The sequence below is a fragment of the Xenopus laevis genome, chromosome 1S, assembly GCF_017654675.1.
Source record: "Xenopus laevis strain J_2021 chromosome 1S, Xenopus_laevis_v10.1, whole genome shotgun sequence".
Taxonomy (NCBI): domain Eukaryota; kingdom Metazoa; phylum Chordata; class Amphibia; order Anura; family Pipidae; genus Xenopus; species Xenopus laevis.
The window spans coordinates 160,434,453-160,458,753 of NC_054372.1; the positions used below are offsets into that span (position 1 = coordinate 160,434,453).

The 24,301-nt window shown below is 36.7% G+C and overlaps 1 protein-coding gene across 2 annotated transcripts in view; it reads right to left on the reverse strand.

Annotated features, from left to right (window-relative positions):
- Window positions 1-24,301, reverse strand: part of kcnn2.S (potassium channel, calcium activated intermediate/small conductance subfamily N alpha, member 2 S homeolog) — a 120,007-nt gene that overhangs the window by 11,477 nt on the left and 84,229 nt on the right. For both annotated transcript variants that reach the window (XM_041580438.1, XM_018244311.2), the window contains exons 4-5: window positions 17,106-17,247; window positions 5,029-5,139 (exon numbers count right to left, since the gene is read on the reverse strand). In XM_041580438.1, the coding sequence (XP_041436372.1) occupies window positions 5,029-5,139; window positions 17,106-17,247 (253 nt within the window). The remainder of the gene's footprint in view (window positions 1-5,028; window positions 5,140-17,105; window positions 17,248-24,301) is intronic.

Below are 24,301 nucleotides of genomic sequence, written 5' to 3' on the forward strand. Positions count from 1 at the left end.
CCTTCATGACTATTTTTTTCTTTACAATATTTAAATTGCTTAGTTATTAAATGCACAAAACTGATCACCCCACCATTTCACGGTACATCTGCTTTCCCCAATTCAGTCTCATCAAGTATCCCAGTCATAATCACACTGAAATTAAGCAAATGAAACATTATTTCACAGATTCTTTGTCAGTATATGCAATTTTAACCACTTGAGCAGCAGTGAAGCAAATGTGCAAATCCTCTTTCTCCTCAGCTGAATTAGCCAGGGAGCCCCATGCACTTCCATTTATCCAATATTTTAGCTTCATGAAAGCAGCCTAAACACAGTATTTGTTACACTAGGGGGCCCATTTACATAGTTCGAGTGAAGGAATAGAGGAAAAATAGTTTGAATGGTCGAATATGGCTACTTCGACCATCGACTACGACCTTCGACTTCGAATCGAACTAAAAATCGTTCGACCATTCGATAGTCGAACTACTGTCTCTTTAAAAAATTCTTCGACCCGCTAGTTCGCCACCTAAAACCTACCAAGGCCAATGCACCTGGGCAAACTTAGTGCCTTTATTGCATGGACATGTATTATATGGGGGGATCATGTGAAATCTACATTGATTTAATGTATACATTAAAAAAACTAATAAATAAGGGTTCAATTAAGATAACACTGATTTACCATTTTTGCTATGTCTCTTTCATCTTCCATAAATATTAACAACCTCAAATGCTGGGAATGAATTTTATACAGGGCTGGAACTAGGGGTAGACAGAAAAGGGAAGGGGCCTAAACGCAGTGCTGGGGGGGCACTGGTTGCGTACCTCTTGTCTTCATACTCCTGGTCCTGCCTCTCTCCCCACCACCGCTGTCATAATGTGTCTGGTCTGGCCCTGCCCTGATTTTATACATTACCAGGGGAATGTAATAAAAGTCGCAAAGAGCAAAATAATTCGCACCAATAAGACTAAAAATCCACAACTCGCAATGTAATATTGTTCCTTAAACTGTTATTGCATTGCGAATTTTAATTGCGCATTGCGAATTTTAATTGCGCACTCATAAGAGGTGCTTGAAGGTGTCGTAATCTTCTGGAGCAAACATAACGACTTTTTCAGTAAGAAGTTTTATTACATTGACTGCGCATTGGCGCAAACTATAAAATTCGCAAACGGCCTTTCACTGTCGGAAGTGGTCGCTAAACAGTTTCCGGGCTCGCAAAAGCTATATTAAATTCGCACAAAGCAAAATTTGTTCGCGCAAAGGCATAACTTTTCGCATTGCGAATAGTTTTTCCGTTAGCGATTTTTATTACATTCCCCCGTACATGATGTACTGTAAAATCTTTTCTACAGACTTCACTTTATCTTCACTTCACAATCTGATTCACAGAGGCTATTTTCCATTTCTATTGCCATTTAGTACACTCTCACCCAGAGCTGAGCCTTTATCTGCCACCTAGAGCCCCTTATCTGTCAGTGGAAAAGGGTTGTGCATTTTATAGTTGAAACCTGTGTTTGTAATAATTGCTGAAAAACTAATTAAAAGAAATAAAAAGTCATGCCAAGAAATATCTCTGCAGGTCATAAAACACACTATTTAAATTCAATTACTAAATGTATTAATTCTCTCATGTAAAATATCACATTCCTCGGCTGAATTAGCCAGGGAGCCACATTCTCTTCGATTTATCCAAAATGCCCATTTATTGTCAGTAAATATATTTTTGTTCATGAAGGCAGACAAAACACAGTATTTGTTACACTAGGGGGAAGTGATGTTTGCCTCAGTGTTAATGAATACACTCTTGGGTGTCATGTTAGTTTTAACCTTTCCTTCTCCTTTAAGAATGGACACTAAGGGGCACATTTACTAAGCTCGAGTGAAAGATTAGAATAAAAAATACTTCGAATTTCAAAGTATTTTTTTGGCTACTTCGACCATCGAATTGGCTACTTAGACCTTCGACTACGACTTAGAATCGAACGATTCGAACTAAAAATCGTTCGACTATTCGACCATTCGATAGTTGAAGTACTGTCTCTTTAAAAAAAACTTCGACCACCTACTTCGCCACCTAAAACCTACCGAGCACCAATGTTAACCTATGGGGAAGGTCCCCATAGGCTTTCCTAGCAATTTGGGATCGAAGGAAAATCGTTCGATTGATGAATTAAAATCCTTCGAAACGTTCGATCGAACGAATTGCGGTAAATCCTTTGACTTCGATATTCGAAGTCGAAGGATTTATTTTTGATGGTCGAATATCGAGGGTTAATTAACCCTCGATATTCGGCCCATAGTAAATGTGCCCCATAGTAAGCCCTATCAGAAAGGTCCACCTGAATAAACCCTCAAAGTAGTGCTGCTCTGAGTCCTCTGTCAAAAGAAACACAGCATTTCTTTCCTTCTATTGTGTACACATGGGCTTCTGTATCACACTTCCTGTTTTCAGCATAAACCTCCTTGCCCTGGGAATAAGCATGCTCAGTTTGCTCCTCTTCCCCCCCTTTGTTGTAATCTGAGCCCAGAGCTATGAGTGAGCAGGGAGAGACTCAGGCAGGAAGTGATGTCACACCAAGCTAATACTGCAGCTGCTATCCTAAACAAACAGAGAGCTTTTCTGAGTTACCACACACAATTAAATTGTTATTCCTCTATAATAACCTACAGAAAAAAATATAATATCAATCTCCAGAACATAGACACATAAGTTATTTAACATTACAAGTACCCGCCCCCATCTCCAATAGAAATATCAGAAACATGTACAGAAATACAAGATACAGACCCAGTAACAGCACCACACTAGGGTTCACCAACTATTGCCCATAGTGCTTATTTGCACCCCATGCCCAGAATACTTGTGCCCCACACAATAACTTGCATGGGTGTAACACTTTTGGCTACAACTTAATGGCTGCCATGACCAGGCATTAAATACAAGCCCCTCTTTCCCTTGGTTCTTCCTACCCTGTGTGGATTTGTAATAAATGCAGCACTATGTATTAAAAACTCCTTTTATAATAGTAAAAATACAAATATAAAGAGCTTTTTATCTTTAAAGTGGATGGTGCAATGTGCAATTGTAAAAGCATTAAATATTTTTATGGTAATAGAGTATGAAACATAATGGAGTATGACCAAGAGAAATAAAGACCAATTTCTCTCATTACTTTATTATAGACTAAGAATCATTTGGTTACTTATTTCCACCAAATACACAGCCCACTAACTAAATAACAGGCCATGCTTTTTAGCCAGATCCCACTACATATACTCAGCTTTCTCCTTTCCCTTTTATACCCTGCCATGCAAACAATATATTCATTTCTTTCCCTCAGATTTATTGCTTGTATTATCTGAGTTTATTTTAAGTGGATGTGTTTTCTCTCTGTTTTAGTGGTAGTAAAATCCTTAATAAAAGCCCATGTGATTTTTAGAAGAGTATTTATCACATAGGAATGAATAACTTTCATCCATTGATAAACAGGCTTCTAAAAATCCCATAAGACTGAATAAAACTTGGGCACATTTTTCTGTGGTGAGCTTTAATTTCACTAGGGTACATTAAACTTTAGCAGCTAACCAGCAGGTAACATGTCCTGGTTGCATATTTAAAAATAAACATTGCATTTGTTGCTATGGGTTACTGCACCTGGGCAAACCTAGTGCCTTTATTACATGGGATAGTGTGAAATCTACATTGATTTATTGTATATGTTAAAGAGAACATTAAAGGAAAACTATACCCCCCGAACAACACCGTGCTATGAGAATGGAGAGAGGGGACCAGAAGGGTAGGAGGCAGAGAAGGTATGTGCCTGGTGCCCCCCAGCTTTGCGCCTTATGCACGTGTCTACTCTACCTACCCCTAGTTCTGTCCCTGTCCCGAACAATGTAGGTCTCTATAAAAATAGATTGCACAACAGCTCATATGTAAAACCCTGCTTCATGTAAATAAACCATTTTCATTATAATATACTTTTTTAGTAATATGTGCCATTGGGTAATCATAAATAGAAAATTGTCATTTAAAAAAATTAGGTCCGCCCCCTGGCATCCTACAATTCACGGTGCACACAAACAAAACAAAGATATATGTTAGGTCACATGAGCCAATTAACAGACAGAGTTCTGCCTTTTGCTTCAACACTTCTTCCTGTTACAGTTAGAGCTGTAGTATTTCTGGTCAGGTGATCTCTGAGGCATGAATGCACATTAAATATGAATGTACATTAAAAGTTACCTATAGGTCATGTTTTTTTCTGAGAGGTTTGTTTTTGTAAGTAATTGTTAGTTGAAGTTTCTAAACCTGACTGTTTTGCCAACCTGACTGTCCCATCTCAGTCTGTCAGTTAGAGATTCTAATACTAACGGACTCCTGCTGCACAAATATGGCAGCCCCCTCATACAGGAACATGGGGCATCAGACAGGTAATGGAAAAGCATTGTGCAAATACTATATGGCAAAGCTATAAGTAGCTTTCAAAAGCAATATTATGATAGATGTAAAAAGAGTTTAATTTCTGGTGTCTGCATCTCTTTAAATATATTTACCAGTTAGGTAAGATTCTTTAACATGCCACTGAACTATCTTAAAGGAAAACTATACCCCTCAGTTAAAATCACCTATCATATATGGCCTACCTATTCTTTCTATTGTCATTTGGTACACCGTCACCCAGAGCTGAGCCTTTTACCTGCCACCTAGAACCAATTTTGTGTCAGTGGGCAAGGGTTGTGCAGTTTGTAGATAGAACAAGTGCGTGTCATAAAACTCCTTATTGAAAAAGTCATTCCAAGAATTAAATGATTGATGAATAATTAAATGAATGCCAAGAAATACCCCCGCATATCATTAAAACACACTATTAATGAAATTAAATGAAATTATGAAATGCTTTAATTCTCTAATGAAAGAAAATATCACATTTTCAAGTGCACTTTTTGTTAATAATACAGGTTTTTTTAACAAAATTGTAAACACTGACACATTGCCCTGTATATATTTATATATTTTGTGCAGAAGAAAAACTCACTCTTTTAGATAACTGGGTGTCCATCATGAAATTGTGAACATGTTTTTCAGCTTTGGTAAGTTCTAGCTTCCTGGCAACCACAGCAACAACAAGTGCAGTGCACCCCGCACCCTGAAAGAAATGAAATAAACACATTTAGTTGGCAAAAAGCAAATTGTTCATTTCACAAATTATAATTTTGTACATTTTTATGTAAAGCTGTTTTATAATACACAGCATACACAACTTTCCTACCTCCAACTACATTATATCTGCTTTCTAAAATAGTATGTTGTAGCCTGTTCTAACTAAATCAAGCTCTAAATTGCTTTACCAAAGCAGACTACCCTAAGGCTACACTCGGCCTTAAGTGCATTTTATTTAACCACCTGGATACTAAGATATATGAACACAAATAGCTCTCATCAGAAAGGTCGTTTGTATCACTTGGCATAAATACAGGGTTAATTAATTTTTTGTCAACAAATTCATCAAATTCAGTCATTGATTGAGTTGCGCTTCTCTGTGTTGATTGATCACACTCAGTCCAATTGTAGGGGTGTAGGTAGATGTGCAATAATGTACACCTTAAAATAAACTTTCAGTATGCTGCAAACATTGCTGGCTGTTTAAAGATGATGTGCAACTGGAATTTGTATTCTATTATATAAATTCTGTGTGGCTTTTCAGTTGGAAATTCTGGTTGCTGGGGTCTCACTTACATTAGACACTAATTTGAGTTCCCAGCAAGTTATGTAGTACGAATATATATCCTAACTAACTGTATATCTTAAAGGGATACTGTCATGGGAAAACATGTTTTTTTCAAAACACATCAGTTAATATTGCTGCTCCAGCAGAATTCTGCACTGCAAATTAATTTTTCAAAAGAGCAAACAGATTTTTTTTGTATTCAATTTTGAAATCGACATGGCGGTAGACATATTGTCAGTTTCCCAGCTGCCCCCAGTCATGTGACTTGTGCTTTGATAAACTTCAGTCACTCTTTAATGCTGTACTGCATCTCTCCCCCCAGCAGCCTAACAAAAGAACAATAGGAAGGTAACCAGATAGCAGCTCCCTAACACAAGATAACAGCTCCCTGGTAGATCTAAAAACTCTCAATAGTAAAAGCCAAGTCCCACTGAGACTCCTTCAGTAACATTAAGTAGGAGAAATAACAGCCTGCCAGAAAGAAGTTCCATCCTAAAGTGCAGGCACAAGTCACATGACTGGGGGTAGCTGGGAAACTGACAATATGTCTAGCCCCATGTCAGATTTCAAAATTGAATATAAAAAAATATGTTTGCTCTTTTGAGAATTGGATTTCAGTGCAGAATTCTGCTGGAGCAGTACTATTAACTGAGGCATTTTGAAAAAACATGTTTTCCCATGACATTAACCCTTTAAGATCACATTAGCCTTGGATATTATGCATGTTCAAGAACTCTCTCCTCTTAAAGCAGCTAAAGGGGTTGGCCAACTTTGAGTTAACATTACTTTGATGTAGAGAGTAACATTCTGAGACAATTTGCTATTGGTTTTCATGTTTTATTATTTGTGGTTGCAAGGGCCCACTTTACCCTAACAACCATGCACTGATTTGAATAAGAGACTGGGATATGAATAAGAGAGGGCCTGAATAGAAAGATGAATAGTAAAAAGTACCCTTACAGTGTATTTGTTTTTTTTTTTAGATGCAGTCAGTGACCCCATCTGAAAACTGGAAATAGTTTTTAAGAGTAATAAAAAAACTATAAAAAAAACTCAATAGTTCAAAAACTATAAAAAAAAGAGAAGATCAATTGAAAAATTGCTTAGAATTGGCCATATTATAATACAAATTAAGTGCATTCTAGCATTTCACAACCTCACTGTGCTGCTTTAAATGACAAATGACAGAGAACTATTAAAAAAGACTAAAGGGATGGCCTCTGGTTCTTTGATCTACAGTATGGAGAAAAAAGCACCCCCCCCCCCAATTGGTCTATTATGTCCTCTAATGTACAGGTACTTGTAAAAAGTAATAATTTCCCATCACAGGCCCTGTTTCTCAAGAGAAAATAACCCCAACCATTATAGCCTTTCCTCATAATTTTTTTTTACATATTCTTTATTTGGTTTTCTTTTTTTCAGAAAGATAAGGCAAAGACAATATACAGAAAAACAAAATAATAATAATAATAAAAATTAAATCAGTAGGGTGTAACCCTTGACTGCGTTCACATGACAGTTATACAATTAATGCACTCAGTTGTAAATAATACTTGATATCTTCTCTTGAACAATAAAAGTGGTACACATTAACTTTCCTTTAATCAGTTGTGTCAAGGGTTTTCAAACCAATAAAAAGATAAAGGTGGATCAGCACATCACAATCTATCAAATCATAATAACATCACAATCTATCTTCCAGCTCGTAGTGCAAGAAATTCACGTATTTTAATACTACCCTTCGCACCAAGAAACATCATATAGCAGCTAAAGCACCGGTATAATCCGGCGATGATTTGAATAAGGTCCAGGACGTCCAGGTTTTTATATAGTGATTGGGGGATTTATTTGTGTATGAGAGTAGCTCTTCCATATGTTGTATCTGGTTAATTTCTGTTACCCATTCAGCCACTGTAGGAGGCCTAAGACATTTCCATATTCTGTGAATTACAGTTCTGGCTGCTGCTATTGCAAATGCTACAAAGCCCTTAGGTACAATTTTCAACGGTGCATTAGGGGATGATATCGTTAGCAATGCTAAAGAGGGGTCAGGTGGGATATCTATCCCTGTGACTTTGGAGATTAACTGGAAGACTGAAACCCAAAAGGGTTGTAATAACTGACAACCCCACCAAATATGTTTCATATCACCTTTCTCCATGTTACAGCGCCAGTATATATATATCTGACACCCCGGGATAAATAGTATGCAGGGTTGTGGGGCACCTGTACCATCTGGTGAGAATCTTGTAGTTAGTCTCTTGTGCTTTGCATGCAGTTGCCAATTTGTGGGTAAGGACAAAGGATTACTCCCAGTCTTTGACACTAAAAGAAATATTAAGGTCTTTCTCCCATTGTGCTTTAAATTTAAGTTCTTGTGTACCTTTCAGGCTTTCCTCATAATTTAATCCTTTTTCCCAGTTAAGTTTCATATCTCTGCACTTGCTCCAGCTGAATTATGCTTCTAAAGGACTGGAGCACTCCATATGCAAAGTGCATCTTTACTAGGGACATATAAAGAGGCAAATTATGTTTTCATAAACATAAAGCCCTTTTTATGCAAGACAGAACTTTATTTGCTTTCGTAGCCACAGAGTAGTAGCCACAGAATAACACTGCCTAGAATTATTCAATTTGTTATACACAAAAATCCCAACACACTGCCATTTAGGGAGTTATTTACTGAACTCTGAATGCAAAAATCACAAAAAAAATGTTATAAAAAAAAATCACGAATTTTTCGGAATTAAACCCCAAGGATGGGAAAAGTCCAAATCTGAAAATCCGGCATCTCAGACCTGTCAAGGATGCATATAAGTCAATGGGAGAAGTCCCAATGATTTTTTGATGTGGGTTGGGTTTTTGGCAATACACCAGAGTTTTCAGGCAAAATTCCGAATTTTCGGGGGGAAAAATCCGAAAAAATCATGAAAACTGGATTTTTTCCCGCCAACGAAATTTTCGGGAAAGTGTATTGATAAGAAAGCCCAAATAAACTGTGCGGATTTGGTCTGAGTTTCTTTCAGAAAATATTGAGATAAATTCGGACTTTGATAAATAACCCCCTTAGTGTATTACTCACATTTATATTATTCCTGCCAAAGTGTCTAACATTGCATTTATTAACATTGAACCTCAATTGCCAGTTTGGTTATTTTTTTCAAATTGCTCTGCAAAGTGGCAGCATCCTGCATGGAGCTTATAGTTCTGCACAATTTAGTATCATCGACAAAAGAAAGTAGAGGCACATTTATTTAAGGTCAAATTTCAAATTCATGTGAGTTTTTTAAACTCTATTAAATTAGAATATACTCGAAATTCAACTGGGTGGTTATTTATAAAAAAAATCGAATATCTCAAACTCGGAAAATTTTACCAACTCGAATCTAATTCGTCCAAACTTGATTCAAGTTTTTTCTCCGAAAAAAACTTGAATATCAGGAAGGCTACAAACATCTCCAAACTGGTCACTGGACCTCTCCCATTGACTTTTACATGAATTTGGCAGGTTTTAGATAAAAACTAATTCTTAAAGGGACAGAGTATGATAAATCTCGAAAGTTTAATTCAAATTTTTTAAAAAACTTGAATCGAGTTTGGAAAATTCCCTAGTGAAATTTGACAGTTTTGACCATAAAAAAAATTAGAGAATTCTAATGTTCAATTCCACCCTTAATAAATCTGCCCCTTAATATCCTCCTCCAGGTCATTAATACACCAGTTAAACAGAAAAGTGCCAAAGAGAGATGAGAGGGTAAGAAATGAAACATAATAATAACACAAGGCATCACTGTTGCTTAGTTGATAGCACTCCTGCCTTGTAGGATCAATTTAATTTACCAAAATTAGTTTGAGCTGATTATAGTATATGTTAACCCAGCACTAACCTATTCAGAGTGCTTAATCTCTCAAGTAAACTGGCTTTAAGATCTAAAAGCAAACAGACTATAAAGACAGAAATTCATGCGTGCGTAATAAAATATTATTTAATCAGCTTAGTGGGTAGAGCGTGCATGAATAAATGCTCAGCTTAAGGAAAACATCCATCATCCTTTTTAACATTCTAAGTGAACAATAAATTCTTCATAAGTCTTGCTTGTTACTGGGTGCAAGCACACTAAAAATACGACACATCCGTTTTCATTAGCTGTATGAAACAGTATTCCTAAAAACAGTACAAATTGGTACAGAACAAAAATATGAATGCACTGTGTAGTAGTTAAGTCAAGTAGTTATATTTGTATGGCAATCTTTCGAATGCATCTTCTTCACATGTATAAAAGGGTGTTCTGTAAATCTAATTTTTGCCATTGTTGTGCACACCACGGGGCACATTTACTTAGCTCGAGTGAAGGATTAGAAGGTACAAAACGTTGAATTTCGAAGGTTTTTTTGGCTACTTCGACCTTCGACTGCGACTTCGACTTCGAATCGAACGATTCGAACTAAAAATCGTTCGACTATTCGACCATTCGATAGTCAAAGTCTTTAAAAAAAACTTCGACCACCTACTTCCCCACCTAAAACCTACCGAGCACCAATGTTAGCCTAGGGGGAAGGTCCCCATAAGCTTTCTAAGTATTTTTTTATCGAAGGATTTAATCATTCGATCGATCAATTAAAATCCTTTGAATCATTCGATTCGAAGTATTTAATCGTTCGATCGATCAATTAAAATCCTTTGAATCATTCGATTCGAAGGATTTAATCGTTCGATCTAACGATTTTTCCTTCGATCGTTCCATCGAACGAAATGCGGTAAATCCTTCGATTTCGATATTAGAAGTCGAAGGAAGTTAATTAACCCTCGATATTCGACCAATAGTAAATGTGCCCCCACATGTCAATATGAAGAAGTAAATAAAAGAAAAAGGTGCAAATTGTACAAGCTGTTGAAAAATGTCCATGTGAACTACCAATCCCAGAATTCCACTGATAGCTTTTCCTACATCCGCAGTGGCCCTTCCTAACTCTTAGCCTGTTTTGATTTCTTGTTTGGATTCACCACACACATTTGTAGGAAAAGCAGGAAACACTGTATTTTTTTGCACAAAGAATAAAACCAAAATAACATATGCACTGAGCAGTTATGGCCTAGAAAAGCTTCTCCATTGATACTGAGGCCCATATCCTATAATGGTATTCAATACATCAAAATAGTTGGGCCTGAGATATTGCATTTCTAGAAGGCTCAAGCTATATTAAATATTAGTTTTGATGGAATCAATTGAATTGCTCTACTGATATCAAATTGATAATTTAATTGATTCAATCATTATTTTACCCAAGATCAAATGGAATCCCCTCATTAATCTGTCCCAGAGGGGCAGATTCACTAACCGGAGAAAATTCGCCAGCTACGACTTCGCACCCATCGCTACACTACACCAGACAAAAATTCGCTCAGATTTTACTGAACGTTACCTCTTTCGCCAGACTTGCCTTCACCAGCTCAGACCAGGTGAAGTGCAATGGAGTGCATAGATCTTCCGCAATTTTTAGTGGAAAAATTTTCTAAGTTCCAAAAAGGAAAAGCTAGTAGAGATGTCGCGAACTGTTCGCCGGCGAACTTGTTCGCGCGAACATCGGGTGTTCGCGCTCGCCGGAAGTTCGCGAACGTCGCGCGACGTTCGCCATTTTGGGTTCGCCATTGTTGGCGCTTTTTTTTGCCCTCTCACCCCAGACCAGCAGGTACATGGCAGCCAATCAGGAAGCTCTCCCCTGGACCACTCCCCTTCCCTATAAAAACCGAAGCCCTGCAGCGTTTTTTCACTCTGCCTGTGTGTGCTGAAGAGATAGTGTAGGGAGAGAGCTGCTGCCTGTTAGTGATTTCAGGGACAGTTGAAAGTTTGCTGGCTAGTAATCGTTTTGATACTGCTCTGTTATTGGAGGGACAGAAGTCTGCAGGGGTTTGAGGGACATTTAAGCTTAGGTAGCTTTGCTGGCTAGTAATCTACCTTCTACTGCAGTGCTCTGTATGTAGCTGCAGTGGGCAGCTGTCCTGCTTCTGATCTCATCTGCTGACTGCTGCAATAACAGTAGTCCTTGTAAGGACTGCTTTTATTTATTTTTTTGTTGTTTTACTACTACTACTACTACTACTATAAGAGCCCAGTGCTATTAGTCTAGCAGTGTTGGGGAGTGGGACTGGTGTGCTAATCTGCTGCTCCTAGTAGTTCAGCAGCACCAACTTTAATTTTTTTTTTTTAATATTCATTTTTTTTTATTTTACTTTTTTTATTTTACTACCGCTGTAGTAGTGTATAAGTTGACCTTTTAGGCATTATTTGCCCTGTAGGCTTTATTTGCACACTGTTTTCTTCAACCCGCCATCTAGCTGTGTGACCTTGTTCACATTCTGTCTAAATATCCATAATATTACCGTCTCCAGAAAAAACACCGGAGTGACTTTTTTCAAGCAGCCATAATATATTTTACGTAATCCGTATCCACCGCTGTAGTAGTGTATACGTTGACCTTGTAGGCATTGTTTGCCCAGTTTTTTTGGCCGCAGCCACTGAAGCACAGAGGCCAGAAAAAATATGCCATATAAATGCTGAAAATAGTCATTTTTTGCCATACGTTGACTCAACGTATATGGCAAAAAATTACTATTTTCAGCATTTATATGGCATATTTTTTCTGGCAACTGTGCTTCAGTGGCTGCGACCAAAAAAACTGGGCAAACAATGCCTACAAGGTCAACGTATGGCAAAAAATGACTATTTTCAGCATTTATATGGCATATTTTTTCTGGCAACTGTGCTTCAGTGGCTGCAACCAAAAAAACTGGGCAAACAATGTCTACAAGGTCAACGTATGGCGAAAAATTACTATTTTCAGCATTTATATGGCATATTTTTTATGGCAACTGTGCTTCAGTGGCTGCGTCCAAAAAACTGGGCAAACAATGCCTACAAGGTCAACGTATGGCAGTTGTTTAAAGAGAACAGTAGATTACTAGCCAGCAAAGCTACCTAAGCTAAAATGTCCCTCAAATCCCTGCAGACTTCTGTCCCTCCAATACAGAGCAGTATCAAGCAGATTACTAGCCAGCAAACTTACTATCATCTGTCCCTGAAATCACTAACAGCTCTCCCCCTACACTATCTCTTCCAAGCACACACAGGCAGATTTTTCAGATACATTTTTGCCCTTGATCCCCCTCTGGCATGCCACTGTCCAGGTCGTTGCACCCTTTAAACAACTTTAAAATCATTTTTCTGGCCAGAAAGGTCTTTTCTAGATGTTAAAGTTCGCCTTCCCATTGAAGTCTATGGGGTTCGCGAACCGTTCGCGAACCGCTCGCATTTTTGCGCAAGTTCGCGAATATGTTCGCGAACTTTTTTTCCGACGTTCGCTACATCCCTAAAAGCTAGAAAGGGCAGCAAGTGCCCCAACTAGGAGTCAGAAGGAAGCAGCATTCCGTTGAATACTTCACCAGTTATGGATGAAGTGTTAGTGCAAGAACTCAGTTTTGTGGGTACAGGTTGTGGCCACAGTGGAAATTCCTATCCGGGATAACAAGGGGGCACCAACAAGGAGTGTTGGGTTGTTGAGGCAGGTGGGGATAGAAAGATCCCTTCGAAGGAGGTGGAACGGAGAGGGACCCAAGGAGTTGACACAAGGAACCTAGCGTGTTAGAAGCACGGAAAAAGTTTATTTGTCCAGAGAACAACAGCTTGGAAAAACGTTATGAAAAGTGAATGACTGCGTGTGATTGTTAAACATCCCAACATGGCTGATGGGAAAGAAATAAATTGTTACGTTTTTTGTCACTGGGGAGCTGTCCCAATTATTTCCTGTTGTCTGTCTACAAGTCCATTTTAATCAAATAATTCACATTTTGTAAAAATTATTTCATTTTTCACTGCAATAATAAAACAGTACCTTGGACTAGATCTTAGCTAAGATCTAACTAATCCTTATTAAAGAAAAAACAATCCCGTTGAGTTTAATAATATTTAATTCCAAAAACAAACAGGTTTTTACTGTAGCTCACTGATTAGGAATTGTGGCTCATCCCACTGGGTATCCTGTGCTGATATCCAAAACGGATCATCCAAAGATTAAATATAAAGCAGAGGACAAGTCCAAGGCAGTATTTTCAGCTGCAAATACTTTTATTGAGGAAGTAGGTCACACACACTACATGTTTTGGGCTAGACCCTTTATCAAGTGTGAAAAATAAGAATATAATATAATAATATTTAAATATTGTTTTAATAGACATGCAGGTCTATTTATTAAAGGTCCAGTTTTTTGAAACAACGACTAAACTTACTTTCTGTAAAACCATGAATCTCATGAAATTTATTAAAAAAAATGAATTTTAAAAGCACGAATGAATTAAAACAGCACCTTAGAGTTTTTTAGACAATTGCTAGTAAAAAAAAAGTCAGAACTTCGGAAAAGTCTGAATTGATTTAAAAGAGTCCAATAGAACCATCACAGTTCACATTGACTTCTATAGGATCTCAACAACTTTTACCTGGTAAATTTTTGCTTTAGAGGTTTTTGTGATTTTTCGAGATTTGTGGGAAAAATAGAAATTCAATTGTTCGTTAATTGGCTCCTTAATGTATGGAGGTCCAAATTACAGAAAGACAATTTATCCAGAAAACTCCAGGTCCCGATCATTCAGGATCCCATACCTGTAAATGTGAGTATTGGAAATATTTTCTTGGGGAGGGCTATCGGAGACATTTGAAAGTCAGCTAGTCATTGGTGATTCCGGTAGAGAGTAATTTTTATGAAGTCTACTGAATGAATGCAAGGTTGTACAGGTCAAGCAGATACAGGTTCACAAAGAAAGCAGGTCAAATGGATATACACTGGCCAATTAGGGAACTAGAAGATAAAAGGCAGTATAAGATGGTTTAGACTAGAGAATCCATGACTGGAGAGGTCAAGTCAGTATTTCATTAGTACAAGAAAGGAATAATGGTAGTATACTGGTCGTGGTGGAATAGCTCTGGTGGAAAAGAAATGTCATTTCTTATGAATGGAAACCCTTGCAATAATGTATATTCTGTGAGAAATTGGTTATTGCTAGTGATGAGTGAATTTATTTGCCAGGCAAGGATTTGCGGTGAAATGACGCAGTTTGCCACCGGCAAATTTTTCGAAAAATTGCTATAACAAAAAATGGCCATTGACTTAATGCATTTGGAGTGAGAAAAAATTGCGCTCGAACTTAAAATTCAATGCGTTTCGTGGATTTTTTGCCGTTATGCAATTTTTTTCAGAGTTTAGTGAATTTTTCGGCGAAGCTAAATGGGACAGATTTGCTCATCACTAGTTATCTCATTGACTCAACTCAGAAACTTTCTTATTTGGCACATATCCCTGCAAAAGTATTATAAAGTTATAAGATTATATTGCACGGGGGGTAAGATATGAGTGTTGATGGTCAAATATAAGGGATAAATTACAACAAACTCCTGGATAGTTCCCATCTCTAACACTGGGCCCGTCATTCTTCCAGTTGGAAGGGAGTTGCACCTATTGACGTAGGAGAGACTTGAAGCTATTACCACCTCTGAACTAGGTGGTAGCTCAAGGGTTCCTACGGAGAGCTGCGTCAATCACCACTGCAAAGTTGTGCCAAAAAGAATAGGGAACAGACGTCACTTGTATTCAATTCACATTGAAGTGTGAGCGAAGTTGCACTAATTTTAATGCTTCAGCCACAATTTGATCAAACACAACTCCATCTGGCAATATACATTATTGATAGGCAATATACATTATTGATAGGATGGATGATCAATACACTTCCTACCATATTTATTTACTAAAATATTTATTTACATTTTTTTTCTGCAGTTAATTTGACAAGGAATAGAATAGGTATTTCTAGCTTCTGGAGTACATTTAGGGGCAGATTTACCTAGGGTTGAATATCGAGGGTTAATTAACCCTCAATATTTGACCGTCAAAGTAAAATCCTTCGACTTCAAATATCGAAGTCAAAGGATTTTGCGCTATTCCTACGATCGAACGATCGAAGGAATAATCATTTGATCGAACGATTAACTCCTTCGAATCGAACGATTCGAAGGATATTAATCCATCAATCAAAGGATATTCCTTCGATCAGAAAATTGTTAGGAAGCTTATGGGGACCTTCCCCATAGGCTAACATTGGCCTCGGTAGGTTTTAGGTGGCGAACTAGGGGGTCGAGGAATTTTTTAAAGAGACAGTACTTCGACTATCGAATGGTCGAATAGTCGAACGATTTTTAGTTCGAAATGTTCGATTCGAAGTCGGAGGTCGAAGTAGCCCATTCGATGGTCGAAGTAGCCAAAAAAAACATTCGAAATTCGAACTATTTTTCCTCTATTCCTTCACTCGAACTAAGTAAATGGGCCCCTTGGAGTCTGTCAAAAAGAAATCCTCTGTAATGCATTATTTCTTTATGCTAAGCCAACATATTTGGAAAATATTACTTTCTTAGCATTTTTATTCTTGACAAAAAGACTATAAGCAGAAACGGAATCTATGGTGCCAAGTGAACCATGTTAACATACCATGAAGATCAATTTCTGTACCTGTGACAGAATTCAAGTTGAGTCAATAGTTCTGCAGAAAATGTAATTTCCCTCAATATTTTATGGCTATATAAAAGGAAGGCTGGATTGATAAGTACTTTTTAAAGAATATGAATAATATGGGTGATGTGCTACTAGCTGCCAATGATACTCACTTATAAAAAACAAAGATCCCAGAAATATGAAAAGGAAGGCAGAAATTAGCACCACCCACTCCCTTCTATTACTTCATCAAATAGACGATAGAATATTCATGTAGATTCAAACGTGATTGAGTCCCAGGTATACAGAGCAATTCTATCAAAGATTAGGTTTACTATCTTCAGCCTGAGAGAACAGATATACAGTAGATGGCTCCCGTAGGCTTGGTGTCCATTGCCCTACTGTACAGTTCCAGGTTATGGAAAGCACTTGAGATGGTTGATTAGTGCCTCAGTCTAAGCTACTGAACTCGGTAGCTCTTTTTCAAATTGAGTATTAGCTTTTCTGTGGCTTAACTCATAAGTCTCTTTAGTGTTTGCTCAAAGAACTTTGTAAGCTAACCTTTTCTAAGCAGTGTCTGGATAGTTTGATGTAGCTTATTTCAACAGTGTCCTCTGGGTTAGCCACACATTTGGTTACTGTTTTGTACCCTTATTGATGTATGCATTTATATTACTTTATAGGGAATATCTTTGGAATACTCTGTGAACTTCACTTTTACAGCTGTCCTTTAAAAAGAAAACCTCTTGTGTAATAACACAGGATACCATTAAATACAGAATAATAATCATCATCAATGCAGTGAGCTTCAAAAAAATATAATAGCTGTAATAAAAATGTATTCTTACCATAATTCCAGTAAGTAAACACACTCCTTTTCCACAGTATGTATTCGGTACCATATCACCATATCCAATTGATAGAAAAGTAATTGAAATTAACCACATTGCTCCAAGAAAATTGCTAGTAACATCCTGCTGATCATGATATCTGAAACAGACAAAAGATATTCAGTGAGAAGAATTACATAAGCTATATTAAACTCAATAAAGAGACACAGAAAGAGAGGAATCACAGAGAGCAGAATTCAATTACTGAATGCTTCAGTATTATTCTACACACATGTCTAAATACATGGCACATGAATTCTAGGCGATAGTCAATATTTTAGAAATAGTGCAACTTTTTTGATTTGACGCTCAAATTGCATGATGTTTTCGAGTTGTTGTCCAAAAAAGTTCTTATTATTCGGAGTATTGAACAAAAACCAGTGTTAACAGCCCGAAACATTTGAGAAACATGAAGGCATTAAACATGTTCCAATTGTTAAAGGGACGTCTGTCATTGACTTTTACATGATTTCGACAGGTTTTAGCTGGAGTATTTTTGAATTCTTTTGAATACTTTTTGCAGCTTTGAAGCATAATAAATCTCAACCAGACTAGGGCCCCTAGTCAAAAACCCAAAACTGCAGTGCAGCAGTAAAGAGTGACTGAAGTTTATCAGAGCACATGACTTTGGGCACCTGAGAAACTGACCATATGCCCCATTTCATATTTTAAAAAATTAATTTCAGTGCAGAATTCTGCTGTAGCAGCACTATCAACTAATGCATTTTGGAAAAAACTTTTTCCTGTGACAGAATCACTTTAAAAGAGAACTAAACCATAAAAATGAATAGACCTAAAATTACATTTTATAAACTGAACTTATTGCACCATTTATTAACAATCAGCCTTAAACTGTGACATTTATATTCTATGTGTGCTGTATATTTTGAGTCAGTCCCGAAGCTCACTAGCTGACAGCAGCACAGAGCATGTGCAGTGAATCAGCAGAAAAGAAGATGGAGAGCTACTGGGGCATCTTTGGAGATGCTAAGTTAAGTGTTAAGTGTTGATGTTAAGTCGATTTCCCAGACTTACAGGTTACACACTGATTTTTCTTTTCGACAATTTATAAATTTAATTCAGTGTCACCTTTTAAATCTGTTAGTTACTAGGCAACTTTTCTGCTTTTGGCATAGTGTCACAATTTAAGCTAATAAGGTATTAGGCCACTTATAACTAGAGCATCAAATGCACAAAATCTGAGATTGTCCAATGCTTTAATAACATGTCCAGAATTGGTTGGACCAGGCAACTCATAGTTTGGCCAAAACTGCATTCTGCAACATTCAACATTCAACATTAAAGGAGAAGCAAAGTCTAAGAAGAAGCAGGAAGAGGATAACTCCATTGTGCTTTCTGGAAGAACCCAGGGCCAGTGCAGTTTTCTGCTTATAGGAGCACTGGCCCAGAGTGTCAGGTAAGTAAATACAATCATTTGGGGGTGTTGAATTTTTGCCACCCCCTAGCAAAAAAATACTTTCCTTCTCCTTTAATGAATCTTGAACCAAATTCTGGACACAGAGAATGGTGGAGAGGGTTTTACACTTTGTAGCTATTTTACTATATTTACTGCTAAGATGAGGTTTTGGTGATGATCATGTCATCTCTTATTATCCCATTCTATAAAACAGACAGATAAATAAATCATAGTAACCCCGGTTAAGTGCAGTTCACTAATCTATTTCAAGAACCACATAAATATCTAAAAAAAAAAGCATATGATACAAAGCGACCCTTTAGCTAAATTATGCATATACATGTGACATAATTTAAAGAAATATAATATGTCCTTCGACTTGAACATATTCATGGGTCTGTCGCGTCCCTCAGTGTTTTATTCCTTATTAAAATTTATATGCCATCAGTGATTCAGTTGAGTGCTATTACTAAATATAGGGAATACTTTCCCTAATACTGAATCAAGTCATGTGACTAGTGTAGGCTAAAATGTCACAAGCACAGATATCTCAACTTGCTTCCAGTGAGGTTTGCGGGTGCAGCACAGTCCCACATGACAAGCTGCTCTAGGAATAACTTACTTTTGGAACTTGTAAAAACTAATAATACTGAACTCATCTCTAGCATTTGTGTGGGTGAGCATTTAGGGAATAGTGATCATAACATGGTCTCCTTTGAGATTCTGTTGCAGAAGCAATTCTATAAGGGAGTAAAAAAAACACTAAATTTCAGACGTGCAAACTTTGACAGTATAAGGGCATCTGTGCAACATATTAAGTGGGAAATGCTTTTCACGGGGTTAAACACAGAACAAAAGAGACAGACAAAAAGTCTTTAAAATGCTGCTTAATAAATATACCTGTCAGTATATTCCACTTGTAAGCAAGGAAAGTTGTTGCAAAGCAAAACCTTTTTGGTTCAATAGAAGTGTTGGTGTTGAGGTGGTTAAGAAAAGATGTGCTTTTAAGGCTTTCAAGTTAGCTAGGACAGCGGAATCATTTATGAGCCAATAAATCATGCAAAGAAGCTATAAGGCAAGCTAAAATTGATATGGAAAAGGATATTGTAGCAAGCAGTAAAAAAATCCAAAATGATTTTTTAAATATGTTAATAGTAAAAAAATTAAGTAGGAAGGTATCAGAGGGGGGTCAGCTGGTTGATGAAAACAAAATAAAAGCGCAGATTCTGAACTCATATTTTTCATCTGTCTACACAAATGAGGAACCAGTTAATGAAGGTTTCCTTCTTAATAGTCCCAATTCTAGTAATACAACTAATGATGCATGGTTCACACAGGAGGAAATTCAAAAGAGACTAGAACATTTTAAGATTAACAAAGGTCCGGGACCAGATGGTATTCATCCCAGGGTACTTAGCGAGCTTAGCTCTGTGATTGCCAAACCTCTTTACTTAATATTTCAGGATTCAATTTTTAAGCAATTCGCCAGTCTCTGGTAGTACCGAGACTGGCAAATTGCTAATCTGGTGTCTCTATTAAAAAAATTATCCCATTTTCAGCCTCAAAACTATAGGCCAGTTAGTCTGGCGTCCATGGTAGGCAAGCTTTTCAAAGATACGGACTTTATAGCAAATCATAATACTATGAGTGTGTGCCAGCATGGTTTTATGCGTTATAGATCTTGCCAGACTAACTTAATTTCTTTTTATGTGAAGGTAATTACAGACCTTGATTCTGGGATGGCAGTGGATGTGATTTACTTAGACTTTACTAAAGCATTTGATACAGTGCCACACAGAAGGTTACTGGTTAAATTAAGGATTGCTGGCCTGGAACATAGTATTTGTACCTGGATAGAGAACTGGCTAAAAGATAGACTACAAAGAGTGGTGGTAAATGTAACATTTTCTAATTGGACCAGTGTTGTTCATGGAGTACCGCTGGGCTCTGTACTAGGTCCCTTGCTTTTCAGCTTGTTTATTAATGACCTGGAGGTGGGCATTGAAAGTACTGTTTCTATTTTTGCAGATTATACTAAATTGTGCAGAACTATAGGTTCCATGCAGGATGCTGGCACTTTACAGAATGATCTGTCTAAGTTGGGAAACTGGGCAGCAAACTGGAAAATGAGGTTCAATGTTGATAAATGTATGGTTATGCACTTTAGCAAAAATAATATAAATGAAAGTTACACACTAAATGGCAGTGTGTTCGGAGTTTCCTTAAATGAGAAGGATCTAGGGTTTTTTGTAGATAACAAGTTGTCTAATTCTGGGCAGTGTCATTCTGTGGCTACTAAAGCAAATAAAGTTCTGTCTTGCATAAAAAAGGGCATTAACTCAAGAGATGAAAACATAATTATGCCTCTTTTTAGGTCCCTGGTAAGGCCTCATCTGGAGTATGCAGTGCAGTTTTGGACTCCAGTCCTTAAAGGGGACCCCTCACCCAAAAAAATTATTCAAAATCCTATTTTATCAGATTAGTCAAGGATAATGAACTTTAATTACACTATATAAATTATATGAATCTTGTTTCCTTCAGTCTGGGATTTCAAAATTATAGCAAGCAGGCAGCAGCCATTTTGTGGACACTGTTATTAAGACAAGCCTTGTATCATCTCAGAATCTTGTTTGTGCACCAGAATGGGGGACCTGATGTCCATCCCCATGCCCTGGCTACACAATTATATGGTAAAGAGAACGGGGGAATGTGGGGAGAGCAGTGACATCTAAGAAGTGCTGAATTGAAAGTGAAAGTAATTTTCTGCCCCGCCTCTATGCCACGGGCATAGAGGAGGGGCAGACAATATTTGATTGACAGCTGAGATTTTTAAATGAGCTTACAACAGCTATGAATGCTTTAATAAAAAATAGAAATTGGATTTCATGTTTAATTTGAAAAGGACTTTTATTATACAGATTTTTGTGTCTGGGTGACAGGTCCACTTTAAGTGGGATATAAATGAGCTGGAGAGAGTGCAGAGACATGCAACTAAAATGGTTAGAGGGATGGAAGACTTAAATTATGAGGGTAGACTGTCAAGGTTGGGGTAGTTTTCTCTGGAAAAAAGGTGCTTGCGAGGGAACATGATTACACTTTACAAGTACATTAGAGGACATTATAGACAAATGGCAGGGGACCTTTTTACCCATAAAGAGGATCACCGTACCAGAGGCCACCCCTTTAGACTAGAAGAAAAGAACTTTCATTTGAAGCAACGTAGGGGGTTCTTCACAGTCAGGACAGTGAGGTTGTGGAATGCACTGCCGGGTGATGTTGTGATGGCTGATTCAGTTAATGGCTTGGATGACTTTTTGGACAGACATAATATCAAAGGCTATTGTGATACTAAGCTCTATAGTTAGTATAGGTATGTGTATATATAATTTATGTGAGGGTATGGAGGGGTGTGTGTATGGATGCTGGGTTTTCATTTGGAGGGGTTGAACTTGATGGACTTTGTTTTTTTTCAACCCAATTTAACTATGTAACTATGTAACTATGTGAGAGGTTTAAAATGTCTCAAATGATGTAAAGATTTTCCACTTATATTCTGTGACAAAAGAAAATAATACAATTTAAGAAATGTTTATGGATGGTTAGTACAATATGAGTAAATATAAACTGTAAATTAAAATTAATTGATCAAAAATGGTCCAGTATTAACATCGCAGCTCCCATTGACGTCTATAGGACATTGACTTTTTACTTGGTGAATTTAGCAAAAAATAAACATTCTAATGTTAGTAAATAGGCCCCTTAGTCAAGTACACATTTATTAAAAGTTTGAGATTTCTGAAACCATGATTAAATGATTTTTTTTCCCTAAAACCGCAAATGGCATAAAATTATTTAAAGATCTGAATACAAAAAGAATGAATGGGAAAAAAAAGGGATTTAACCTTTACATCTCCTTTACATGGCTGCCTGTTAAGCAAATGATAGTATAGAATTATTCTACTAACATTCAAAACCCTTCACTCTTTTGCTCCTCGCTACATTCTTCACTTGTCACATTGTATGTTCCTGGCCATTTCTTCCGCTAATCTAAGAGCCACTGTCTTTTTACACCATCTATTGCCATCTGAAATTTATATTGGGTTTATTTGATGTTTAAATTATTTTTAGCAGACTTAAGGTACGGAGATAAAAAATACAGAACAACCCCTTCTCTGGAAAACCCCAAGTGCTGCACATTGCAAATAATAGATCCTATTTTACATGTATAGTATATTACCTACGCTCAGGCATCAGTTTGTTTTTTATTGTCTTTTGTTTTTTTAAGGGACAGATTTATCAAGGGTCGAATTGAAAATTGAATTTTTAAATTTGAATTCTGAGTTTATGTTATTGTAATTCGACTAGGCAATAGTCCAAATTCGGTTTGCATTTAAAAAAAAAAATTCAAATTTTTAAATTTATCCCTTAAGGAATTCAAATTCGACTATTCGCCATCTACTGAACTATTCGCAAACTTGCTGAATTGGTGTTTTAGCCTATGGGGGACCTCCTACAATCAATTTGGAGTCGTTTGGTGGACTTTTGAAAAAAAAAATAATTTTTGGTGAAAAAACTCTAATCAAATCCTATTCTACCGAATTAAAAAGATTCAAATTTTTTAATACATTTTGTTTGGTCGTTTTTCCCCCGAATTCTGAGTTTATGGGAGTTTTTATAAACCCCCATAAGCTCTAAATTCGACCCTTATAAATATGCACCTAGGTGTGCACTCCTTCCCTGTTCTACTACACTACATGGAAATAAACTGTCAATACAATATTTGTCTAACTTTTAATCCCTGTGACAGTGAGGATTTCTTTGACAGTGAGAGAAAAAATTAAGAGAAGTAAAGAATTTACAGGACTAAGAAATAATTCGAGAGTAAAAACAAAGGGAAAAAACATACAGGTAAGTAAAGCAGAAGGGAGGAGGGGAGAGCAAAAGGAAAAGGAAAAGAAAAGGCAAAAGAGAGAGCAGGGTTTTTGTCAATTTTGTCTTTTTTAAGGAAAATCATACAAATCTCATCTCATTAAGCCAGTGAGATGTAGAGACAAAAAGTAAATCAACCACTTACTTACTGAAGATGCCTCAGGAAAGGCACCCATTTTACAGTAATAAATTGTATTTGAAAAGGCCTACTATTATACAATTGTGTTTAAAAAAAGCAGTTTGAAAAAAAAGCAGACTTTTGTTGACATTTTCTATAATTAATTAATACATACATACAATATATATATATATATATATATATATATATATATATATATATATATATATATATATATATATATATATATATATATATTTATAATCCAGAAACAAATGAGGGAAATGCCATTTCCTATAGTGTCCTAATATATAACTATCAATATCTCATTTCTGACTGGTCTGGTTTTTCCAAAACAATACTATTTTATTATTATTTTGTAGCCTTAAGACACTAATGATACAAATAATTGAAAAATCCATTATGTGGAAAAGTCTACATCCCAAGAAATCTGTTTAATAGATCCTATACTTGTATTTGTCTATAAAATGATAAACTCAAAATCTCCCTGGGCTACTAAAAATGTCATTCAATTTTACTAAATCTGGGACAAACATTAAAAAAATGCCAGTATCCCGGGGGTGAAAGATTTGAAGCTTATCAGGCATCAAGTTTCACCATAAACCTAAGTAAAATCAATTCAGGCGAGCCTAGTGGATATAACTCTTGTCATAATATTGCTGGGAAATA